A 22,782-nucleotide genomic window follows, 5' to 3' on the forward strand; every position below is an offset into this window, starting at 1 on the left:
AACATATGACTCTTATTCAAGTGCATCTTAAAGAGAAATCCATCATCAAGAGGCTTCTTGTCTTCAGATAAATACATAAGGAGTCTTGCTTCCATTGTCTTTTCAAAAAGCATCTGAATATTTGTTAAAATTGTTCTCAATATATGATACCATTTTGGGTCCCAATTGATTTCCCAAAAAGTCTTGACATTATGGGTAAATGCTAACTTGTTTGTAGTTAATTTTGTCAAGAAGATTGTTCTTTTTGTAAATCAAAACTACTTGTTTCCTTCAAATGATCAGAAAATATAAGACTCTAATAGCTTTAAAACTTGCACCATTGAGCCACAAACACAGGTGCAATAAATGTTATGTGCTGTGTATCCAGTGAAGTGTAAACAAATGCTATGTACAATTTGAAGTAAATGACAGTCATTATTTATCATCCATCTTGTGATTACTCTGTACAGCTGGAAGCAAATGACTGTCGTCATTTATTGGCCATCTTGTGATTACTCTGTACATTTTGAAAGCAAATGACAGTCATCATGTATCATCCATCTTGTGATTACTCTGTACAGCTTGAAGCAAATGACAGTCATCATTTATCATCCATCTTGTGGTTACTCTGTGTACAACTGGAAGCAAATGACAGTCATCATTTATCATCCATGTTGTGATTACTGTGTACAGCTGGAAGCAAATGACAGTCATCAATTATCATCCATCTTGTGATTACTGTGTACAATTGGAAGAAAATAACAGTCATCATTTATCGTCCATCTTGTGATTACTCTTCACTCCTATTACAAATGATTTAAAGTTTAATCAAGTAGGTGAATTTTGACAGACCAAAGAATTTATTATGTAGACATATGGTTTGGGGTAGAAATTCTAATTGTTCATCCAAGAGCAATGGTTTATTTCTATCATTCCTTTACAGATAACCCCTTACTTGCTTGGATGTTGCATTCCTAAGAGTAGTCAGAAAATTTGGTCTCATTGCTTTTTATTTTCAATGAAAAATACATAATTCAATTAACTTTAATGATCTCACAACTGGGAAAACAAAAGTAACACAATGAATACTCGCCCTCATTTAAATACTACCTGATGGCATCCACATGGCCACCTTTTGAGTGATGGCACCAAACAAAAAATATGCTTTGGTGAGCTAATCAGTGAAGGTAAAAGAAGGTAGTGTGAGATCAGCAAAACATGACTTTCATAAGATTCCCTTGAGACAAGTTGGGTAGGTCCACGAGGAAGTAATGGCTCAAATGTCATGGTCATTAATTTTCATGAAAGAAATGTAAGGCACTGAAAATATTAAGACCTCTTGATAGTTGAATTTTTAATGGGGAGGAAAGATGCTTCCTACTCCTTATTCTTTCTTTAGAGGCCACCAAATAAAACTGCGAAATCCTAACAGGAACATAAAAGTCTATCTTGGTCATCCATAGCACAGATATGACTGAAGCAAGGGACCTCAACCAGGAGTGGAGCAACAGAAGCATGCTAGTTTTCATCAAAGAGAACACCTGGTTGCAAAGGAGAGAAACTAACTCGTTATTTCCATTGTTGTTATTGTAGGGGCATCATTTTTCAGCACGATAGACTATACGTGGGGGTGAGTATATATGGTGGTGGAAGACCCAGTAAAGAATCACCAACCCACAAGAAGCTACTGGCAAGCTTTCACACATACCCACACTTGCCAATCCCAAGACAGAGGTGAGATATAAATGATCTGTAAAGGCAAGTGAACCTTATACAGCCTTGCTCTATGGATATGGCATGAAGCTCTCTAATGGATGGTAAGGAAAGCATGAAGACAGCCCTGAGGGAAAGGTTCTCAAATGTTTCATAGAGGGGTTTATTAACAGACCACAGGACACAAGACGGATTCAATTTAGGTATTAGTTAGTGAGACACTGATCTTGCAGCTTGGAATACCTGATCAGGTCTGTTAAGTGAGGGTCTATCACAATGGTTAGTGAGGTTGTTCAAAAATTTAAAAGTGTTGGATAGGGCCCTAAAGACCTCAATATTATAAATTGAGCATTGTTTCATTCAAAAGAGGAGACAAGAGAATCAGCCACTGCCTTCATAGAGGGACAACTAGGGATTGACATATTTTCTAGTAAACCAATCACAAACAGTTCTCCATTCCATTTGGCAACATAGACCTTAGACACGGATTGTCTCCTGAACTGAATGATGCTCTTGGTAGCGGAGTCCAAAAACTGCATTTGAGATGAGCTAAGCATAAAGGTGGAGAACTTTTGGGCTGTTGTGTGGTACAGAGCCCTTGTGTATGTACATGTCTTTTTTTTAAGGTAATTGCCTTGAATGGTCCACCAGCAGACTAAGAAAACTATTGCGCCACAATCAGAGAGGGCACAGAGGTACTAGCAAAATAAGTTGAGCAGTGGAGTTCTTTACTGTGTGAAGAACCTGTGGAACCATCTTGAATGGTGGGAAGGCATAAGCAAACAGACAATCCCACTTCAGGTGAAATTGTCCACTGCCAGGCCCGCTGGTTGGGGACTGGGGAAATGTGATGGTAGAACCTATTTATCACTGACAAAAAAGTCTGGACCCTACCAAAGGAGTCCCCAGATGTAAAGCCTGCTATGTACTGGTGGAGCATTCATTCTGTAAGGACCATCTTCCCTTTCCTTCACACTATCAAGTCATTCACATTGCCTGGTATGTGGCAAACTCTGAGGGTAATTCTGATGTTGCATAGAGAAAGAGGTAGAAACTTCTATGCAGAAAGAATATGTAGATGTGCTTCAATATTTCCTGAGGGTCGCTTCCACCAACATGTTGTCAAAGACCATCATACAGCAATCTTTTACATTGGTGACACACCTCTAAATGGTTAAGAACAGTACCCTCATTTCCAAATTTGGAGAAAGGATTCTTCCCAGGACCACATACCCTTAAGAATCAGTCCTCCCAGCTCCTGAGTAGCACACCACTTTGAACCAAATACGTCTTTGAATAGACAGGAGTAGGGTTCTTGCATGGGGACTCTGGCTAAACCTGTTCAGAGCTGTCCACCCCAACCTAGAGAAATTTGAGCATCCAGTGGGTTACTGTGCGGTTACCAGACAAACCAAAAGGTGAAACTAGAGAAGGTGCAAGTGCGCTCTGCCAAAGGCAACTAGGTCCTCTGCAGACTTCAAGGTCCCCAACAGAGAAAAACAGATGAACTTTAAGAACGGTTTTTGCTTTGAATGCCTCTAACAGGGACAAAATCTCGTCTACTTTGTTTCAAGGAACATGGACATGGACTAATCATCTGTTTTTGAGGAAATTCATCCCCACATTAACAAAATCTTGAGATGAGCTCCAATTTCTTTAGATTGGGCAAAAGCCCCGACCTGGCCACTATGTACATGTACCAGCAATGAGACACGTCTAGTCAGAGGGATACTAGCCCGCCATTATGGATCAACCAATTGTTGAAATATTGGAGGACTGGGACACCTAGTTACCTTAAATGTGATGCAACTACTCATATTGTCCAGGTAAACGCTCTGGATGCGGAGGCTGAGCCAAACAGATGAGTTTGAAATTGGAATACCTCCTCATCCAAGCAAACCCAGAGGTACTTCATGTATAGAGAAAATTTAGGGATGTCAAGATATGCATCTTGAAGATCAATGGGACCACCCAGTCGCTAGGTTATGTGACACTCCTTCCTGACAGGCTGTAGTCTCGATCTTAAAAGTTTCTCCAACAGAATTTGTTATACACTCATGCCATGTTTAATAAACTCCCCCTCACATGTGTTTCTGCTTGGTCAACTGTCCTAGTGCATTATACACTCACCCCATGTTTAATAAACTCCCCCTCGCATATGTGTTTCTGCTTGGTCAACTGTCTGTTTTTTGTTGCTAACTCTAGCTCTTCCCCACCTCCTGGGGTTAAATTTTGAAAATATAAAAAAATTACAAAAATTGATTTATGCATTTTATTGATCTGGTTTAACCCAGTACTTGAAGTGCTTAGTACAGTATGCATACTAATATATATATATATATATATATATATATATATATATATATATATATATATATATATATATATATATAAAATGATACATAACATATTCAAATAACCTACCAACCCTAAACAAGAATAGGAAACATTTTTTTTTGGTCTGGCCCTCTGTATATAAATGAAAATTTTGTGCAGAAACCATTTTCTTTGTTGGTCACCTTAATACTGACCTTCTGACCCCCAAGTCAGCTACTTCTTTACCCAAGTACAAACCATCCTCAAAGTTTGATGCAGGACAGTGACGGTGAACTACTATTATGTGGAAACGATACTACTATTATTGGAAACCATACTGCATACTTGTCACCAGAACCATGACTTCTGACATTTTAACCCTAAAATCCTTACCCCAATGTGCAAGCGAACCACCAGTTTAGTCCAGTCATGTTATTTAAAACTAATGATATTGTGTGGAATCATTTTTCTTCTTTCCATCACAGTATGTTTAAATTTGAGCTTTTGACCCCAAATTTGAGACTTTCTTTCTCACCCCAAATGCAAACCATCAATAAAGGTTGGTAACTGTAAATGATGTAAAATTCTTCTTATTGTACAGAAACCAATTTTCTTCTTCCAGTCAGTGACCTTAACTTTCGGCTCTGAGAATCAAGGTTTCTTCAAAGTGCAAGCCATATTGAAATTTTGGGAACTGTACATGGTGAAATACTCATCCTATTATGCGGACACTATTTTTCTTCCTCTAGTCAATGATCCTGACCTGTAAGCATTTGACCCTGAAATTGCTAAAAGTTGTACAGAAACATTTTGTCTTCTTTTATTCAGTGATCTTGACCTTTAAGCATTTGACCCTGAAATTGATAGAGTTCTTCCTGGCCACAAGTGCAAGTCACCCACAAAGTCTGGTAACTATAGATGGTGGTCATTTATCATGCAGAAATTATAGCACAAATATGGACAGATGGATGAACAACATCAGAACACAGTATGCTCTGCCTTATACGGAACATATTAACAGTTGATTGAAACAAAGTTACTGAACAAGGAACATAGGAATTCAGTTTTGTTAACAAAATGATGGAGAACTGGATGAAAATAAAGCCAGGAGACAACAAGTAACTGAAACGATGCAACTTTCAATTTTTTTTATTGCAATACGACTTAAAGCTTAATGAAAATATGCTTAGTCGGCAGCCGTATAAAAATGACAGCCTGCCAAATACAAGACAATATAAACTACAAACCTATTGTCTTTGATATATGACTTGGGTGTATAATTCAATCCAGTGCTTAATACAGCAAACTTAACAACCGCTGTAAAAAGAAAACTCTTGTTTCTATTTGCCAATGAATCATAGCACACAAGGATAGAACAACATCTCTAGTTTCTTTATAATTATTTGCTTAAAACATCTATGTTATTTTACATTTCTTTCATTTCTGCCATCATCTCTCTCTTTTTTATAAAGTTTCCAAGCAGTTATTTACATTCAAAGCTTCAATTCAGTCTTAAGAACCCTAAACCCTCAACTATTTCAACTCAAGCTATGGTTATAATTATTCTGGTTTACTAATGTTAAGGAATTTCGTTTTTGCTTCAAAATGCAAATTTTAAAATTCAATAAAAAGAATTTAAACCCTTTTAATACAAAGGTAATTATATTGATGGCTTGGCGAGTTCATATTAACTTAAATCTGTCAATAAAAAGGGGCAAAAACTATTAAAATGTGTACACAAAAAACAACCAAACAAATATCTGCTTACATTTAGAAAAAAAAATGAATATTGGTCACACTGGATTATTTGTATTTGTAAAGTAACATCAACCATTTAAAATAGTTTGAAACTTGTAACTAACAAATGATGATAGAAATTTTAAATGGCTTAAGTGATGGGGCTTACCTAAAAATGGGAAATAATTTATGCTGTACCAAATTACTACAAAAACAATATTAATATAACAGGTAGAAATTTTACAAGTGTAAAAATAAGTACATTTTTACCTGGTATTTTAAATGCATCATTAAATTCATTCATAAATATTTAAAGACCTTTTCCCTGTGCATAAAAAATGTCACATCCACATACTGCATTAACATTATTTACACATGAATAGTGCAGAAAAATGGTGAAATACAATATTATCAAACAAAAACTTGAGCATATATAATAATGGAAAATTTTATATAATTTGATTCATTAATCTAATTAATGAGCCTAATCTAAATAAATCAATTCACTACAACTTATCTGACCTATAAGCTATGCAACTCACTGCAAATAATTATACACATCTTAACTTTTGTAACATATGAGAAAGTCTCTTTTCCATCTTGTATATTTTCATTTGTTGAGATACAGACTTTAAATACACAGAGGCTTACCTTAAGCATGACTACTGAAAATTCACAAGTGGATTGGACAACACTTTGGTCTAACTTATTAGAACACCCAATTCTCTGTTACGATAGAAAAGGATTCAGTTCATGTAAATTCAGTACAAATGTCACTCAAGACCGATTTCAAAATGAATTTCTGTCTGAAATGTAGAACTCTAATGCCTACAAGCAGCACTGCTGTTTTAAATGCAACCTATATGCATTTGATCTTTTCAGAATTTTTTTTATACAAATATATCAAGACAAAATTGACAATTAATTTCCAAGGGGAAATTTTTCTACAAATCCCCCAATTATATTAATCTGAATAAAGATGGACTATTTGAATAGTAGTAAATGCATGTAAAATTATCATATGTAAAGTATTAATTAGCTACTTACATACATAAATTGCTCTTGAAATTCACGAGTGCATGTATTTTGGAGACATAATATCAAAACCAGCTTTATGAATCACAAATAGCAGCAACTATTTATAAAAAGAATAATAAGGACGTATGGAAACTGAATTGAAAAAGAATATAAAAGAAAACATGATAAATCTATCAAGTATTCATAACAAGCTTTATAAGAAGAATAAAAAATAAAGACACGTAAATGCTTTGTAATCAGTTAGGCATTAAAATAATGTGTATATCAGAAAGCACAGTACCAGGCTTGCTATTTTATTTATTTTGTTTTAAAAATGCTTATTTCAATAATAATGCTAATAATTATACGAAAAAAAAACAAGTCTCTTCAAGGGACTGATGCTCACCCCCCAAAAATCCAGGAATTTAAGATAAGACCATTTCAACTGTCAAGTGTTGAAACCCGTCTCTGATATTCTTCAGCAATATAAAATTTTCAAATTAGCTGCAGTGGTGCAGGTACTAATGTTAGATTGGCACCATGTTCATGACAGGAAGTCATCTACTGAAATCCTCACATAAATATGAATTTTTTTCATATAGTGTTGTGATAGCAGTCACTGTTTTGGGTTTAATGCCATTTTTCAGTAAACGATAGGCTATACATGGCAGCCAGTATAACTGATGGAGGATGAACCCAGAAAACCCCCAGTAAGAACCAATGAACCACAGGAAGCTACTGGCATGCTTTCTCACATCCCCTAATTGGCTGAGCCTTCAACTCAAATCCACATGGACAGAGGTGAGATAGCAGTGATCGGTAAATGCAAGCATTTACTCCACTTGGCCACCACATCATTAAGATGATTGCCAATGGGGCCAAAATGAATGTCATTTTCATTTAGGACCAACCAGACCATGTGAAGATAATGTATGTGGAAAGTTTCATGGCAATCCTTCAAATAGGTTAAGAGAAATATTGATAACAAACTTGTGCCAAAAGATGAACAGTGAATGACATACAATGGACAACTGACCACCCCCCAAGCTGTAAAAAAGTAAATAAATCAATATTATAAAATGCTTACATCTAACTAAAGTCATAGTAATTTATAATATATGAACAATAAACCATTTCAAATTTCTTATTATACATCATTCAGTAAAAGCAGACAAATCTGAGAATAAGTAAAATCTACGACGACACAACCTGTCAATACATTTACACCAGCAATGATGTAGTTTGCATTTTTTCATTATGGTATCTAGGGTATGCAAAAAGTGCAAAGTCCACAGTCACATTATGGTATCTAGGGTATGCAAAAAGTGCACTGTCCACAGTCACATTATGGTATCTAGCTTATGCATATTATGGTATCTAGGGTATGCAAAAACTGTATTCACAGTCACATTATGGTATCTAGCATATGCACATTATGGTATCTAGGGTATGCAAAAAGTTTATTATCCACAGTCACATTATGGTATCTAGCATATGCACATTATGGTATCTAGGGTATGCAAAAAGTTTATTATCCACAGTCACATTATGGTATCTAGCATATGCACATTATGGTATCTAGTGTATGCAAAAAGTGTATTATCCACAGTCACATTATGGTATGTAGCATATGCACATTATGGTATCTAGGGTATGCAAAAAGTACATTGTCCAAAGTCACATTATGGTATCCAATGTATGCACATTATGGTATCCAGGGTATGCACATTGTGGTATCTAGGGTAAGCACATTATGGTATCTAGGGTATGCAAAAAGTGCATTGTCCACAGTCACATTATGGTATCTAGGGTATGCACATTATGGTATCCAGGGTAAGCACATTATGGTATCTAGAGTATGCAAAAAGTGTATTGTTCACAGTCACATTATGGTATCTAGGGTATGCAAAAAGTGCACTCTGCATTGTCCACAGTCACTCGTTCTGGCAGATGGTTTTGGTTTGGTCATATTTGTTCAGTAAAATATGCCTATGAAATCACCTGTCTCTAACTGTACTTCTCTCACCTGGAACAACCTTCACTCCACTCAACTTCAAAAACCTACCATGCCAGTTTGTGGATTACCTCTGTATCCTCCTAAAAGAATTGCAGCAGGTGGTAACATCAACAAGTCATAAAACATCAGTCTGTTGCCCAACATTACCGTGTACCTCAGGCCTGACTACACCTGTAAATCTTGGAGATTTCAGTGTGGTGGGGTGTTATTACACAGACACAAGTGGAAAGTGGTCTGTACACTTTGTGTATAACGTAAATATCAGTGACACACTTAAAGAATAGGCATAAAAACTTAATTCATTTAATTACAAAATACATCTGCAATTCATGTATATTTGTGAGTTTCCAATAAGCAACTAAATCACATTTCATTAAGTCAGAATTTTCATTTTGGCTGTATATGCTAGATATTTATTTTTCAAGGAGACCTTCAAAATTAAGAGTTCTCACTTTATTTGAAAATTTCCTGTCAATTCACCCTAAAACTGCATTAAGCTGATAACAATTTAAACAATGCTACCAGCTGCCACGGAAGCAACTCCTGTGCTGCTGACTGGACTTGAATTCCTTAAAGTGTTGTGAATTTCTATGCTTTGCTTCAAAAACAAGATGTAAGATGATCTTTGACTAATACAAAATGCTACCTTCATTACTGTGATCAAGCAAAAAATGCGACTGCCATAAAATGTCTATCAATAACAATGACAGAATGCTTTATGTAAAATAAAAATACCTATGGGGGCACTAGGAGGAAACATTTTCAACACAGAACATTTTTTTAGTATAATCGGACATTGGTTAACTTACACCACAGGGTCACAACACTTGACACCCACATAAAATAACATGAAAACAAGCAGGCAAGAAGGCAATGCAAATATCCAAACTTATTTTATTTTTCACTTCAACTTCATCTTCCCTTAATGCCTGAGGCTGTGTCTAGAAGCCTTTTTCCCAATATCATCTACTTCCACATGATAGATCTGCCAAACCTAACAAGGTCTTTTAAGGCAAGTTTTCATTAAGTTAGAGCCATTTTAAATAAGGTGTAATGAAATAGTTTGTACTGTTATTGTAGACATTGAAAACATGCATTTGAAAAGTACAGAAGTGTGATCTGGTGGAGTGAATGCAACATTCTGTCCAACTTAAAAATTTCATTTAGGACAATCAAACATTAATTACCTCCAGTCAGATTCAGAAACTGCAGTTCTAACCCCAATGAGGTCCTTGCTTTTGCAAGATTTCTCAACTTTATGTAATCATTTTTTAATATTTCATGTGATGACAGTGGTGTTTGCTACCACCATGAGCAACACTCAAATCTGCACATGATGTCCAATAAATGTAATTATTGCTATTCCTACTTTCTTCCAAAGCACAGCCCCTAATCTATTTCGTTTTATACTGCTGTAGCCACATTATCAAGCACAGCCCCTAATCTATTTCATTTCATACTTCTGTAGCCACTTCCCAAGCACATTCAAGAATCCACTTCTTTTTATACTTCCGTGCCAACTGTTTGAACCTTTTATGAAGCAGATTGTTACTTTTGCCTTCAATGTGATTTCATTTGTTGGAAAACATTTCTAAATAATGTTGTAAGGTAAAAGCAAAAGCTTGACCACAGAAGCATTCTGCATGCAAAACATGGGCAGATTCAAGCATCTGGGGTACTCTCTGCTTCTTTGACCAACTCCAACTCTGAAACAATATGAAAACCTAGATCCTGCCAAACATGGACCATAGTGATTGTGAGTTTGTATCTTTTTGCAGTTATTCCACAAGTCTATAATTTAAGGGTCACTTCATTAAATTTCACAGTTGAATCAATATTAGTTGGCAGGCCTGCCATTTCAAACATCAAACCAAATACAACCACTCTCCTTCAACAGCTGCTGACAGACTTCAGAATATAAAATCGTTATGACTTATGAAAATGTGACTTTTGACCAACAAGCCCCAAGATGCAATCAAAATTTTCAAAATCTGGTATTGTCATGAAACATTAAACCAGATACAACCATCCTACCTCAATAGCTGCTAGTGACAGAATATAAGAATGTTTATGATCATTGACAATGTGACTTTTGACCCCCAACCACCAAGATGCAATCAAAATTTAAAAAATCTTCTATCATTCTGAAAATTAAACCAAATATGACAACCCTCTGTCAATGGCTGTTGGTGAGAGATTTCAGAATATAAGGAACAATCTCTATGACATGTGATGATTGATCCCCAACCCAGGGTTGAAACCAGGATAAATAGATCTATTATCCTTAATGAAACCAAATATGATGATCCTCCCTCAACAGCTAGGGACTGATTTCCGAATGTAAGGAAGAATCTCTTAAAACTGACAATGCAACTTTTGACACCCAATCCCAATATGCAATCAGTAGTTTTAAAAGAATCTGTAATCTTCATAAAATGTCAAACCAAATATGCCCACCTTCTGAAATGATGCAAATTTTATGGGCAGTGTGGAAGAAATATGAGGGTACAGGAGGAGGGAAAGGGAAACAAATCCATCTCTACCAAGGTGGAGTCCTAGTTACAGACTCTGATGGCAAGTCAATATATATATATATATATATATATATATATATATATATATATATATATATATATAGAGTCATAATTGCTAGCCAAATCAAGAAAAATATTTGTAATTGATAACAACCCTCAAAGCTCATCCTCTGACATGTGAGGATTGGCAAAGGATTTAATAATTGACTTTGTAACAGCTGCAGCAGCAAGTGCTGCATAGGGCAGCCATTCCTTGTTTCGACTTCCATCTGAGTAATCGGAAACTCCCCTTATAAAGATATAACTGTCCTTTCTGTTTCCATGAATAGATTCTAAGACCTGGTCAAATTCTGAATCAATGGCAACTAAATCATAACGACCAGCGAAGTCCAGGCGTACATCATATTCCTTTGCAACTGTCTTTCCAGAGCCATAAACTCCAAAATGAATTTTTGGCATTCCTGGTTTGCGATCCTGTTGGGCCTCATCTGGACAATCTGGGTGCTGGACCTCAATGACATTTCCATCTCCGATACTCATTGTTAGTCGATCCGTACTGGGTGGTGGACGATTGAAATCAGCTTCCTGTGATGACAACAATTCCAAACCATCCTGGATATATTTTTCCCATGGTGCAAATTTCTTTTTGCTGAGAGTAGCTTCCTTCATTTTTTTGACGACCTGTTGTAAGAACTGATCCCTGGGGCCCCAGGACTTAGAATGGTATGTGATCTTTCCATCTTTGTCCTGCAAGATTTTGTCACAGTAGTAGTAAAGCTTGCCATCCTTGTTGCATGTGGAAATGACAACATCACCGAGTCTGACATGCTTGAAATAATCTGTATAATGGGGCATGCCTCCAGCAACTCCTACAATCAGCACGTGTTCAATATTCTGGAACGTACCTGCGAATTAAATTATAATTATTTACATATTGTATTACTACCACTACTTGTATCCTATAACCACTACCATCATAATCACCATCATCACCACCTGTACTACTCCTAAACCAGTCATCGAAATCATATCATTTCTTTCAAAATACTATTCAAGTCTGCTGAAATACTTATATCATGGTTCCTCTCTACAGTTATTATGTATATTTCAGAGAGGGACCATTAAAAGGTGAAGAATTTGCATTTGAACATGCACAATGGACAGAATGTTGGCATACCTTTATGCTATTTTTGTGTACTGTGACTGATGATTACGTACATTTTGTAATTATAGAAATCATGCAGACACCTGATCAAAATGACTGCTCACTATAAGCTAGAAAATTAAGCCTGAACTAGTCCAAAGTACACCAAATATATCAGTCATTCAATAAATGAAAATGAATTTTGCCATCATAGATAATACACTCTTCTGAAAGTCCAATAAATCAATTATGAAATATACAAAAATTAAAAATGCTGTTGGCACTTTTTTACCCCAATATACCTATGAATTCTTGAATGGAAAATTACCATGTGGACCAAGCAGATTTTAGATACTGTACATCTGAAGTAAGGTCAAAATTTATACTCTCCAACCCAAGTTCCACCCATCAATCATACATCAAAATAAAGGGAATTTAAAGTTCTTTTGAAAATACCTCAGATATAAAAATTCATTTTTTAAAAAAAAAAACACTAACCAAGGATTAAACCGAGGAAAATCTGGGGAAAAAACAACAACAAAAAACAAAACAATGAAAACTATGAAACTGTAGAGCAGAACATAAATGTACATTGTAGCCTTTGAACGGCCACTACAAAAAAGCAAAAATCATTTATTTCCATTCTAAAAATCAGGTATATTCGGATACAAATTATTTTTCTTTGAGATGTGCTTGGAATGAAAAGGTACACAGCCCCAAAATTTGCTTACTTAGGTTCCACTCTACATTCATCATGTACATCTGAGAGAAGGACAAGTGTTTGTGTGTTTTGGGAACTAAGTGCTGAGCGCTAAGCGAGGTGGCTGCTAGTACCATTTCTGTCTTTGGTATGACTCAGCCGGGGTTTGAACCCACAACCTCCTGCATTTGTAGGTGGATGCTTAGGACCCTGGAGTGGTCAAGAGAGAAGGACAAGGACAAGGTGAAGTTGTTTGCATTTACAATATAGACATTGGAGAGAATATTGGTAGACCTCTATGCTACTTTTATGTATAATGACTGACCTGTCTTTACATGTGGTAATTATGGAAACTATTTACCATCAATTGCAGGCAGCTGATCAAAATGGCTACCAATAACCAGTGAGGAAAACATGGGAAATTGTTTCTCTTTATAAATCAAACCCTATGCAAGAGTATGAAATTGGAGAGTGGAACCTCAGCGAGGTGAGGTGTAAAAGAACAAGTCCCTTGAAGTAATGCACATTCTACTAACCAAACAGAACTTTCAGGAATTCAACACAAGATCATTTCTTTCCTTGTAATTGCGGAGTGTTGAAACCATTGCTGATATTCTTCAGTGATAAGATTTTCAAATAAAGCTGAGAAATAAAGTTGATGTAGTTGCCATAGTTTATGTCAGATTGGTACCATTTTCTTTTAGGACCACGAAGACTTAATTTTAAGTTGTTTGGTGCAAAACCCATCTCAATATCACTATCCATTCTGGATAAGTAGTAACAAAGATAATGCCAAAGCAGCAACCCCTTACAAAGTGTCGTTATTCTGTGCATAACAGTATGTATTTAGGGTGCAACAATCCTATTTGGTGATGAGCCAACAGAAGAATTAACCTAAACTAGTAAAATGTGAAATGTAGGTCACTGTGACTGTCTTTGCTGTAACAATGCAGTAATACTAGAAATGAACAGAATCTTCTAATTTGATGATTCTAGCATGAATGAAGCTTGACAAATAAACTTAAAACAAATTTAACTGAAGCCAGCAAAGAAATATGAATCACAGTAACCAACTTTTGTGATGAGGGCATAGTGCTTGTCAATATGTATCCCCTTTCCAATTTTCATGATTTTAGAGTTATAAGTAACAGTATGGATTACAGGGAACATAAGTCCTGAGCTAATTGCAAATATTGAAACAAGTACAAATAATGTATATGCATATACAAAGTTAGTAATATTAGCCCCATTGCCAAAAGGTAGTTGCTACAAAACTCAGTCTCGTTGCCCAAGGATGAAAATATATTTAAGAAGCAGTGAGGCTCTGTGCAGATGCTGACGCTAACACCTGGGGTAGTAGAACAGCTCCCCTATATTTCATACCAGAAATGGGAAAGCAAAACATTTAATCAATGTATCATTAAATTTCAAAGAAGCTTAGAAAAACAATCCAGTTTTTAATACTTCTGACCAATGGATCAAACAATCTGCATGTCCTTCAATTGGAAAACACATTCAGTCATATTCTTGACAATGGTGACATGGCTTATCTTCAAATATATTTCTGCTAGCCACAAGAATTCTCTGTGCACTGGTGACTTGATTTTTCAGAATCTCTTTTGTTGTTTCAGATATAGTTAGTGCTCCTTCCCAAGTTTGGAATATCTGGTTTCTTATCCCATTTTGCAACAGATAGTAGTTGTTTCCCTTGCAGTACTCAGTTCAAATATAACCTTGCATGGTATGGTTTTATATCTCAATGCAAGCAATGATTGTGAACTCCTGATTTAATCTGGCAGGGTAATTAAAAGATATCAATTCAAGATGGTCAAGTACACAATGATACACCAATCTGCTTTCAAGCTACTTCTATTAAGCAATCACATGCCTTAAACAGCCACATTTCATTTATCCAATAAACTGAATTGTTGTAGAGATTAGCCTCCATTAAGCAATCACATGCCTTAAACAGCCACATTTCATTTATCCAATAAACTGAATTGTTGTAGAGATTAGCCTCCATTAAGCAATCACATGCCTTAAACAGCCACATTTCATTTATCCAATAAACTGAATTGTTGTAGAGATTAGCCTCCATTAAGCAATCACATGTCCTAAGAAGCCATTTTCATCACCTCCTAAAAGGGGACCACTAAGACAGGTTTGACTTTATTAACAAGTCATTGCCACTCACCTGTTTTGTTCCAACAGAAAAAGAACAAAAACAATCATACACACACATAAAATCCTGGATGATAATCATGAATAAAACCACCAAAAGATAGAAACCAATAACTTGTGTGGGTCTACCAGACCTGGTGGAGTTATTAATTCTATATAGCCCTTAAGGAAAACCTGGTTGAAACTGTCAACAATAAGGAAAGCTCTGTTGTTCACTTACCTAGCAGCCTTGTGGTGGTGTTGCCAGCAGAAATCTGGGCAGCTCTATGATGACCAATGGCTGGCAGTTTTGTAGACACCACTTTGTGCTCTCCAATAAAACCAATGGTGTACACATGGGACTCCCCTGAAAATATTTAAAAAGAATACTGAATACACAACAATTAAGTATTTGAGATTAAACATATAAAAATTAAAGTCTCATGAATAGACCAATACTTTACAAGCAGAAAAACTTTTCAAGGAATTTATGACAAATCCATTTCTTCATTTTAGCTGCCAAATATTGAAACCATCTTCAGCAATAACAAGATTTTCAAATTAGCTGCTGTGGTGGGCATACTGAATGCCATTTTCATTTAGGAGCATGGCATCATAAGAAAGTTTCTGTGGAATCCCATGCTGGTGGGACTTTCCATTTTGGAGAAGTCAGGAAAATATTTTCAAGATGGATGCCATGATGGCCATATTTGTTATCAGAATGATACCATTTCTATTTAGTACACACTAGACATACAAAGTCTTCTGGTGACAGCACAATGTCAACATGACCAGCCATCTAGAAGTAATGTAAAAGGGAGACAAAGATAGCCATCTACACCGCTTACTATCTTGTGTGATGTGCCCTTACCAAACATGAAGCAAATCAAGATGTCTGATTTTATCACTTGAGAGATGTGGCAACCTTCTAATTTATCAAGATGTATGATTTTATCACTTCAGAGATGTGGAAACTTTCCCATTTATCAAGCTTATTTGTTGCTTTGAAAAAACTCCTAAGCAAACAAATCATTAAGTATTAATGAATGTCTTTCCTTTTTGATGATGTTTACTTAGGGCTGTTCCAGTAAAACATATACCCCCCCGGGGGAAGGCACTTTCAAATTCAACCACCCCACAACAGAAGCAATTTAAAAAAATTATGATCCACCGTCAGATGTGTTTTAATCGAGAAACACTGTCCCCTACAGAAGTATATTTTTTAACATAATTTCTGGCTATGGGTTAGTGGGCGGTAGAAGCGATTTTAATATTGGGTTGGGGACAGAAGTGATTTAAATGACAGCTGGCTGGAGGTAATCTACTGAATTCATATACATCATATAATCTACTGCATATTTTTATTTATATTCATTCATTATAATCAGTCTTTTGTCCTTTTGTTTTTGTGGCAGCCAAGTATGTCTCTGATACTGTGAAATCCCAGATTTTCATGGTGGCTTATTATTTGTAGATGTCATTGATCAGTCCCTTAATACCTACTAATTTAACATCCATGAATACAGATTTTATAATAGATATTTTCAATCTAATACAGAAATCATGAATTTGTATCCTTACTAAACTCTGTGTTTCCTAAAGTGATCAATATGTCTTGCTATTTTTCTTTGTTCTCAGGCATGCTGCTTTTGATTAGAATAATAGTTAAATCTTGTATTGCTTTAAATGTGTGGTCAGATTCTATGATTCATTGTTATTATTTTTTCCAATAAATGTTTTGGTAAACTTTTATGATTTGTCAGAGAAAAGAAACAATGATGCCTGTTGAAGTGATTTTGCATCATTTGTCTACTTTTACACTATATCATTTCTTGTAAGAACATCTTTTTCAGTTACTAATGTCTTATTTTTACGCCTTGTTGCAAGACTAATATAAAGTTATAACAAAATATAGCAACATTTTTATATCAGATTTTTTAAAAATGGATGAAAGTCTAGGAATCATTTTTCCCAGAGCACTCATAAAATTATGTCATTGCAGTTAACTGCATTGTCAACAGCATCATCATCACTGATGGCCTAGCAGTAACATTATGCACTTTCAATCCTGTTGTCACAGGTTCTATCTCCCACTTCTAGTCTTTCATATGAGACTTATACCTATGGCCTGAGGGGCTTTCATGGCAGAGTGGTATAAGATGCTTGTCTTGTGATACAGATCTGAGGGGCTTCCATGGCAGTGATACAAGATGCTTTTCATATGATTACTTGCTTCCAATGTGCAAATGAGAATGTTGCCAGTTACTTGTGGAAGGTCAGTGGTTCTACATAAGTGGTGTTTGGTGCCTTAAAAGGACTTGGATTTTATTCAGCAGTAAAACTGGCTGCCATATATAGATTCTCTTCATCTGAAAATGGTGTAAAGGCCATCCTGATCTACTGAAACCCCAAGAGCTCATGTCTAAATGACTTCAGCTGTTGGAGATAAATGTCAAATCAACAGAGGCTCCATGTGCCCAAGTGTACTAAGGTGCTTGCTTTTACATCACTTAAACATCTCACAGAGTGAGTTTGTGTCACAGATCAACCAATTTAGGTTGGTGGTCTTTCGCAGTCCTTCCTCCACCTAATATACTGTGAAAAGAATCACCAAAAAACCCAAAATCAAACCACACTGAATCAACCAACTAATCAACTATAACAACAGCAGAAAAGGTATTAGTCAATCAATTTTGCCACAGCTGTACGAGTTTACAACTTTTGACTCAAGTAATTTTTGTAGACTAGAATATCGTCAGTTATGCCTTTCTGACAGTTACCTAAAAGTCATCATCAGTTGGTGCAAATGGATTTTTCATGATGAGCATACGAGATGGAAAAGTCTTGAGCAATCCTGCATCACACACTGCCAAAAAGTTTACATTTTAGCTCACTTAAATTTTCTCTTAACAATGTTCATTGTTCCAACTAGAACTCTTACAATTTATTCAAGCTATATTTACCAATATCTGATGATATGCATCTAATAAATATTTGTAACAAAGTATGAGAATGCATCAATGTTTTTCAATGATGCATTTGAACTGAGCAACAACCACAATCAACAAACCAAGAAATTAAATTATACACATCTCTCAGGCAGAAGTAGGGTATAATCATAATCTGCCAAAAGATTTTTAATTTTTTAAATATTTTTTCCAACCATACTGATTCAGTGGACATATCACCAGAATGGACAGAAACAGACCAGAAGGTTAAAATCAATTTGATACAGCTTTTAAGTAGCTAAATTCATATTGGTTTAGTTAACTGTACATCCTTTATTGTCTTCCTTTTGATGAAATTTCTTACTGAAGCTAAGAAAATAATGTTGCACACATAAAAAAGGAGGCACACTTCTACTAATTATTGCTTTTATTATACTTCTCCATTCCAGCCTGTTCTAATGATCTTCTCCCCCCACATACTGTTTGTCTTGTTTATGATATGTATCTAAATTTCTCACTTACTTTTCCTACTACTATACAAATGTTCTGTGAATATGCATATCAGTGTGAAACACAATGGGGAGACTAAATCCAAGATTAAAAACCTCTACATTTCTGGATATATTCTGCTTGGATTCCATATTTCTGCACAAACCTCAAGAGTTCAGGACTCAACACTAATTCAATTCCCACTGTAAATTTGTGCAAACACCACAATTTTTAAAATTTAGTAACTTAAAATTTTGAGTGCTCATGCTCAAATTTATATCAGTATAGACACATCTATGATGACAGATTTTGTGAAGAAAAAAACCCATAACAGCTGCTCCATTTTCTGGATCTATACAAATTTGAAATGTGTGCTTTCAATACTGCACCAAAGAGTCAGCTGCTGATTTCAGTAATGAGTCGTCCAAACACAGGTCTGGAAATTATGTTAATAAAACAATGTCCCTCATTTTTTTCAGTTACAAGGAGGACAAGCTCTCAAAAGATTGTTTTTACTAAAATCTTACTTTCATTATCAACCAATCAGGGACAGTCAAACACATATATACTATATTTTATCTTCACTGATTTATAGTATGGTTCTCGTTCTTTCACATCTGTAGTAATGGGAGTCCTTGAACAACTCAATAGTTGTAAGCCTTTTTCGACCATGCTGAATGGACACACTGTAAGATAATGTTCAAGTACAGAAATACCATGGGATAATCAGAATAGTCAAGTTATCTCCTCTGAAGGGATGCTGCCAGGATTTCAGGATGTACTCTAAGTTTTGTGTGTGTGTGATCTCCAATGAGGAAGTGGTGGTGGTGGGAAAAGCCATTGTTAAATATCTCCTTAACACTTAAATATCTGTCACTCTTTCTTACTGTTCCACTCTGTTACAGCTCTACTGAAATTAAAATTTTCGAAGAGACGTCATCTCTAGTTGTATAGCAGTTATTACTGTGAGGTCATTGGGCATGGTCACGTAGTTGTGGTGGGGTCTTGGTTGGGATGGCATAAAGACTATAGGCTTACTCCATATTTGACAGCTAATTATGATGCTGTCAAAAGAATTAAAAAATTTCTAGCAATTCAGTTGGACTTGGATACTTGATTCATAGTCAATGAACAGGTTCTAATATTGATGTGTTTATTTTGGAGCTATGTTCCTCCATCACATTCAAGATTCGGATATACCAAAGTTGAAATTGGTACAGTTGCATCCTAAACTACTATCATGGCTACTTCAGATGTTATTTAATGTGAGACTATAATGCAAGAACTCGTAGCTTCAGTGATTTTTGGGTTAAAAAAAATTAATTTCTTCTCAAACAACTCAATTTGGTACAGATTACATTGTTTTTTAATGATACGGTGAGAATTCTTGATGTGTAAAAATTGCACAAGAAAGGAACATCAGATCAGAAAATTACTACCACTGGGAAAATACTGATAGGAATATACTGAAATAATGATATAATTATTTAAGTAGAATATGTGGTGACAATATAAGCGCTAGTTCTACAACTTTGTGCAAAATACATCTTCTACAACTATTCTGTTGTTTCTAACAGCACTGTAATATGACAATAATTTCTGTCCACTTTTTATTTTAGTCCCTTGCTAATTAATAGTTTTAGATTTTACAACACTAAGCACATTTTACCTTTTGACAATAAGACATCATTATAAATATTTAGATTGCAAGAAAATAGAAGTTACAATTTTATTAAAAGCACTGGTACCAGTAAGACTAAAGGAGATGGTAAAAAAAAGGGAAAAAAGAATCAGGATGAACAGATTAGTAGTTTTTTAGTAGTGTAGTAAAGAATCCATATATCAGAATGACATCAAGTATTTTTTCATCAATTTCATCAACAGTTAATGATACCACTTAAAAATGTATTGTACTAGATAATATACTTTTTTAGTTATCCATTTTGCAATACAAATACCAAATGAAGGCTTGGAACTAAGTGCCAAAAGGTCTGCAGAAAATACCACCACGATCTATATATATGGAAGAACCGAACATAAACAGGTCAAATTTGATCCACCTTGCTTTGAGTTTACACAGATGAGTCAGTCTCTTATATTTAATGTCATTTAATTTTTGCACATAGAGAGCATGTACATCATTTGGTCATACATCTGCATATGATACAAAAGCTTTTCTTTTTATTCTTTTGTTGCTCAGTGGTTCTGCCAACTTGAGATCTACACACACTTAATTATGTTGTATGGGGATTCTCTGATGTTCCTTATGAGCATTATCTGTTAATTGTTTCTGAATTTAATATGATCCTCCTCCTCAATGTACAAATATTATTCTGTGCTGTGAACTCCTTTCACTGCCTGCTGTCTGAAACGCATATGCATAACTAGCTTGAACAAGTTACAGTTTTTTATTGTTGTGCAATTTTCAACATCTCACATGTATGGTCCCATGGGTATTCTCTCTTGGATATCTCTGTCCCAGAAAGAAAAGTTTTGAACCAGAGGTCTCGTTAGGATTTTTAAACAATCAGTCCATGGCTCCCATTTTGGTAAAAATATGAGTCCCGTCAGGAAAAGTTGCAGTCCCCTCTCAGAAAACTATGCCAATTATAATAACTATTAGTTGCCATAGAGTTTAATTTCTTCGTTCTTTATAACACTGACATAGCTCTTGCTTGTCCATCAGAGTGAGTCTGAATTTTTTCAATCCAATGAAGGTCTTTTTCAAAGCAGTAAGCTAGGCATCACACTTTCATACACTTGGCTAATGTCCCTTTCAAATTATCAGTTCTAGCAACTTTAGCCCTCTCCTGAATCTCTCAATCTTCATCAGTTTGCCGTTGAGCCCCAAAATGCTCATTCAAGTCTATGTCTCAACATGTCATGATTCCGAGGTCACGTGCACTGCTTATTCTGTTACACTCGGTAATGAACACAAGAATGTTGTTGCTGTTGTTGTTGGGTTTAATGCCATTTTTCAGCACATGATAGGCTATACATGGCGGCCAGTATAAATGGTGGAGGAAGAACCCTGGAAAACTCAGGGAAGAACCACCGACCCACGAGAAGCTACTGGCAGGCTTTCCCATGTACCCACGCTAGCCGAGCCTTGGATTCGAACCCACGCAGACAGAGGTGAGATGGCAGTGATCCAGAACGGAACACAAGAATGCAAGCTAAAGTTGTTTGTTTGATGTACTACTATAAATGACCACATGTACATCTCTGGGTATTTCTGCCTCTAAATTCAAGCACTGTAAATATCAGTAGATTTTCCCACCCAGTCAAAGCCTTTGATCTCGCCACTTAGCTATTGCAGCATGTTCTTTTGATGTACTCTTATAATGGTGACGACGGGAGGGGGGGGAGGCTTTCAACCACTACATTCTGTCATTGTAAATATCATCACAGCTAACTGATCAACACATTTCCCCACTATGCAGGTGACTGAAGCAGGACTGGCAAGTATTTGAATTTTACCGCCCGCCTAAATAAAAAAAATGGGCGTCCAAATATGCGTGATTATAAGCGTTTCCGAGACCTCGGTCAGATTTCACTAACATGAACCCTGCCAAAGATTCACTTCCTTGAATCAGTGTTTTGCTGCCTCTTATGCCAGATTTTTCTCTTCCATAATGCTGTATTAGGGTTTTAAGTCCAACATTCCCATAGTCAGCTTGTTTAGACATGGGTATATTTAATAAATATAACCGGCATATTGTCCATCCAACACGTACATCAGACTCGCACTCAACATCAATTTTGGGCTCAAAATCACACACTGGTATTTTCAGTGACATTTTTCCAATGTCCAACAGACCGATATACATGAAATTCATTGTCATCATAGCTATCACCAGCCAGTATTTGCCAACTGAAGAAATGTCGTCTGAAGACAAACTGTGTTGTGATAAAACCATTTTGGTTTCCTGTGTGTCCCTTATTGGAAACACGCATTTGTAAAACTTCCTCGATGAAAGTAAGGCTAAAACTCCATAAAATGCCTGTTCCAGGGCCAACGAACGAAT

At 35.8% G+C, this 22,782-nt stretch overlaps 1 protein-coding gene across 5 annotated transcripts in view; it reads right to left on the reverse strand.

Annotated features, from left to right (window-relative positions):
• Positions 1-5,141: 5,141 nt before the first annotated feature.
• The window catches only part of LOC149791259 (uncharacterized), an 82,607-nt gene continuing 64,966 nt past the window's right edge, over positions 5,142-22,782 (reverse strand). For all 5 annotated transcript variants that reach the window (XM_089969754.1, XM_089969751.1, XM_089969753.1 and 2 more), the window contains 2 exons: positions 15,559-15,684; positions 5,142-12,218 (listed from right to left, as the gene is read on the reverse strand). In XM_089969754.1, the coding sequence (XP_089825880.1) occupies positions 11,470-12,218; positions 15,559-15,684 (875 nt within the window). In that variant the 3' untranslated portion in view covers positions 5,142-11,469. The remainder of the gene's footprint in view (positions 12,219-15,558; positions 15,685-22,782) is intronic.

The sequence above is a fragment of the Sinohyriopsis cumingii genome, chromosome 9, assembly GCF_028554795.1.
Source record: "Sinohyriopsis cumingii isolate HCF-2022 chromosome 9, ASM2855479v2, whole genome shotgun sequence".
Lineage (NCBI taxonomy): Eukaryota > Metazoa > Mollusca > Bivalvia > Unionida > Unionidae > Sinohyriopsis > Sinohyriopsis cumingii.